The sequence below is a fragment of the Manihot esculenta genome, chromosome 12 (genome assembly GCF_001659605.2).
Source record: "Manihot esculenta cultivar AM560-2 chromosome 12, M.esculenta_v8, whole genome shotgun sequence".
NCBI classification, from domain to species: Eukaryota; Viridiplantae; Streptophyta; class Magnoliopsida; order Malpighiales; family Euphorbiaceae; genus Manihot; species Manihot esculenta.
In genome coordinates this window covers 6221296-6224974 of record NC_035172.2, presented here as the reverse complement: position 1 = coordinate 6224974, position 3679 = coordinate 6221296, and the positions used below count along the sequence as shown (strand labels likewise).

The following is a 3679-nucleotide window of genomic DNA, read 5'->3' as shown; positions in this document are numbered from 1 at the left end:
TCCACTAGACAGCTTGATTTGTACATAGGAGTATTTGCTAATTTATTATTGTTTCTTTAAAGTAATTATAGTACTCTGCTCTGCTTCTTCTCTTCACATTCTCTGCTCTGTTCTATCACTCTCTGTCTCTCTCTCCCTCTTCCTCTTTTTTTCCCCGCCTCTCTGCTAACAGTCAAATACCAACAAAACAGAGCATTTCTCAAAATAAGGTGGGTATGCCAACATGTTGAAAGTGAAATAATTCGCTAAAAATAATTTTAAAAAACTCTCTTTTTGTTATTGCTTTTCTGTTTTGGTAGAATCGAAGTGTCTATTTTCTGGGGAAAATTTTTGCATATGAAAGTTAGTTTCTATGGATAAGACAATGATGCTAGAAATGGGTTGGTGGTGGATCTGTTAATGGGAGGATTTTTATGATCAGGTTTACAATTTTATTTTTCTCTTTTTGGGGCTCTGTGTAAGTGAATTCCAGTTGATGATTTGAATATCCGGTTCGGTTTTTTTTTACCCAGAAATATGCCCTCATTTTGGAATTGGAAAAAAATCTTGTGTTTGTTTATGACTGTGTGGATATTTTTGGTGTTTTTATTTTATTTTATTTTTTAAATCCTGAATTGTACTGTTTGTGGGAGTAATTGTTCTTTTGGGACGAGTTTGTGATGCATTGAATTGAAAATTTTAGTTTTGTTTTGTCTGGTAACACATGCCTTTCCTAGTGGCTTTTTATTTTGTGTTTGTGTTTGTGTGTGTGCATAGAAACTTGATCTTGGAGGGGTTGGCTTTTGGGGTTTATGCAATTTTATGCTGCTGGATATGGAGTTTTGGTTGATTTAATTGCTTTTGACAATGAGATTTCTTTCCTGATGCTATATTTTTCTTCTGGGGAATTAAAGAAAGTAACAGATGATGTATATGGAGTTTATCCAGTGAAATTACAGTAAGAAAAAAGAGACAAGTAGCTGCATGAGGTATTGAAAAGGAATTTAAGAGTAAAGACAAAAATGATTCAACATTTTTGTTAGTGATTTGTTCTTATTTGAGTGAAAGTGAGATAGGCTATAATACTCCTATTTTCTTTGTTATTAATTTGTTTACAAACTGTTATGAGGTTGATAGACTTTTTAATATGTTTATTTATGTGAAAGTAAAATAACAGAAGGATGAGAAGGATGGGACAATTAGAAAGTATTTATGGAACAGATTTGTTGACTCTAAAAATTAAAATGTGTTATTAAATGCACTTTTATTGTAAAGGGAAAAAAATTTGAGAATTCTCTGTTTCTAGGTTTCAGATTGAACTTTTGCATGATGTTTCACATGTGTTGTCTTGTATTGTTCATTCCCTCTCATGGGGTAGCTAATGTGAGTGCTTTTGCTTTGGCCCCAAATGGAGCTTTTCCCCATTGTGAAGGAGCATTAGTTCATTATATGCTACGTCTAAATGATTGTGACGAACGGAGATGGTTTTCGACAAATGATTCATGTTAGTTTGGTAAGGAATGCCACTTATTCTAATTTACAACTATGAAGAAAATGTTCACTTACTGTCACTATTCTTGTTATTGCAGATTATGTTGGTCTATAGCATTCTGCCGAATTTAGAAATTTAGGCAAATGATCTTGGAGCTGCTTGCTGCAGTGTAATCTAGTTGAACTGCTGCTGTAAGTCTTATTTAGCTGATTTCTTCTGAATTCCTTGTGATGATAACAAAAGCGCACTAATTAGATGATGCATTTTCATGGTTTGATTATCAGTTAAAAGTTCCAAATGCAGTCCTGATAAGACAATCACTTGGGTTGTTCCTGTTGCTAAAGAGGCATCACATAAACTGATTAAGTGTTCAATGTAAGCATTGAAACAACTCAGAAGTAGAGGCATGTCTACCAGGTTGTACAATCAACCAATGCAGGAAGTTGAGGACTACTGCATGCCTCAGTTCCAAACTTTGGACCACCAGCTATGCCACAGTGGCGGCAGCCAAGGATCCAATTTATCTACTCTGACTTCCCGTGAGCAATACTGCACCCTGGAGTCATATTCGGCAAATGGCAGTTGTACCATTTACAGATCTCCATCAACCATTAGTTTCTCACCTAATGGAAGTCCTGTGTCACAGCAAGAGTCTCGGTCATACCCACCTGATACACGCCATTCTCCTGACAATAACAATGGCTCCCCACTAAGTGGTTCCTGCATAACTGATGATGTTCACGACTTCCAGGACAAGTTGAAAGAATTAGAAAATGGAATGTTTGGTCCTGATTCTGATATCATTGAAAGCACCTTCCAGAATGGGGCGATCATTAAGTCGCCTGAAATGGATGGCTTAAGACAAATAATGGAGGCAATTTCTAGAGCGGACCTAAAACATGTCCTTGTTGTGTGTGCACAAGCAGTGTCAGAAAATGATCTGTTAAAGGCACAATGGTTAATGGATGAACTGAGACAAATGGTGTCGGTTTCTGGTGGACCTATTCAAAGATTGGGTGCATACATGTTGGAGGGGCTTGTTGCTCGGCTAGCCTCCTCTGGGAGTTCTATCTACAGAGCTTTGAGATGCAGAGAACCAGCCAATGCTGAGCTGCTCTCTTACATGCACATTCTTTATGAGGTGTGTCCCTATTTCAAATTTGGATACATGTCAGCAAATGGTGCTATTGCAGAAGCCATGAAGGATGAAAACAAGGTTCACATAATTGATTTCCAAATTGGTCAGGGGAGTCAGTGGGTCACTTTAATTCAGGCATTTGCTGCTAGACCTGGTGGGCCACCCCACATCCGCATTACAGGTATTGATGGTTCTACATCGGAATATGCCCGTGGAGGAGGACTGACTATCGTGGGGAAGAGACTATCTAAACTTGCGGAGATTGTTAAGGTGCCATTTGAATTTCATGCCGCTGCCATGTCTGGTTGTGAGGTTCAGGTAGAGAACCTTGGTGTTCGTCCTGGAGAGGCACTAGCTGTGAATTTTGCATTTGTGCTTCACCACATGCCTGATGAAAGTGTCAGCACTGAGAATCATCGTGACCGGCTTCTGAGGCTGGTTAAAAGCCTGTCTCCAAAGGTGGTGACCCTTATTGAGCAGGAATCTAATACGAATACTGCTGCATTCTTCCCTCGGTTCCTCGAGACATTAAACTATTACATGGCTATGTTTGAATCGATAGACGTAACTCTCCCAAGAAATCACAAGGAGCGGATCAATGTTGAGCAGCATTGCCTGGCAAGGGATGTTGTTAACATAATAGCATGTGAGGGAACTGAGAGGGTGGAACGGCATGAGCTTCTTGGGAAGTGGAGGTCACGGTTCAGAATGGCAGGGTTTACTCCATACCCTTTAAGCTCATTAGTAAATGCCACCATCAAAACTCTGCTTGAGAACTATTGTGATAAATATAGACTTGAAGAGAGAGATGGGGCTCTTTATCTTGGTTGGATGAACAGAGATTTGGTGGCATCTTGTGCATGGAAATAAAAAGTTTGCCATTTTCTTGAAACTACCATTTCAATTTCAATGCCTTGAACCTTTTTTTTTTTTTCCTTGTGCCTGGCTTTGGTGCTTCTGCTTCATCAGGATATGTTCATATTCTTAGAGAATTAGGTGTTGGATTCCAAAGTGTTATCCTCTGACCGTTCTAATTTTCTAATGAAATGCAAGAATGTTTTCAGGTTGTA

General features: G+C 38.7%; 1 protein-coding gene across 3 annotated transcripts; it reads left to right on the top strand.

Annotated features, from left to right (window-relative positions):
- On the top strand, positions 1-3679 carry LOC110628486 (scarecrow-like transcription factor PAT1). Of its 3 annotated transcripts, none has more exons than XM_043948901.1 (4): positions 26-209; positions 1412-1492; positions 1569-1662; positions 1756-3679. In XM_043948901.1, the coding sequence occupies exon 4, from the start codon at positions 1878-1880 to the stop codon at positions 3477-3479; it is 1602 nt and encodes a 533-aa protein (XP_043804836.1). In that variant the 5' UTR covers positions 26-209; positions 1412-1492; positions 1569-1662; positions 1756-1877; the 3' UTR covers positions 3480-3679. The 3 variants fall into 3 exon arrangements, with proteins under 3 accessions (XP_043804838.1, XP_043804836.1, XP_043804837.1); XM_043948902.1 differs by having other exon boundaries at positions 1394-1492; XM_043948903.1 differs by lacking the exon at positions 1412-1492 and having other exon boundaries at positions 1-209.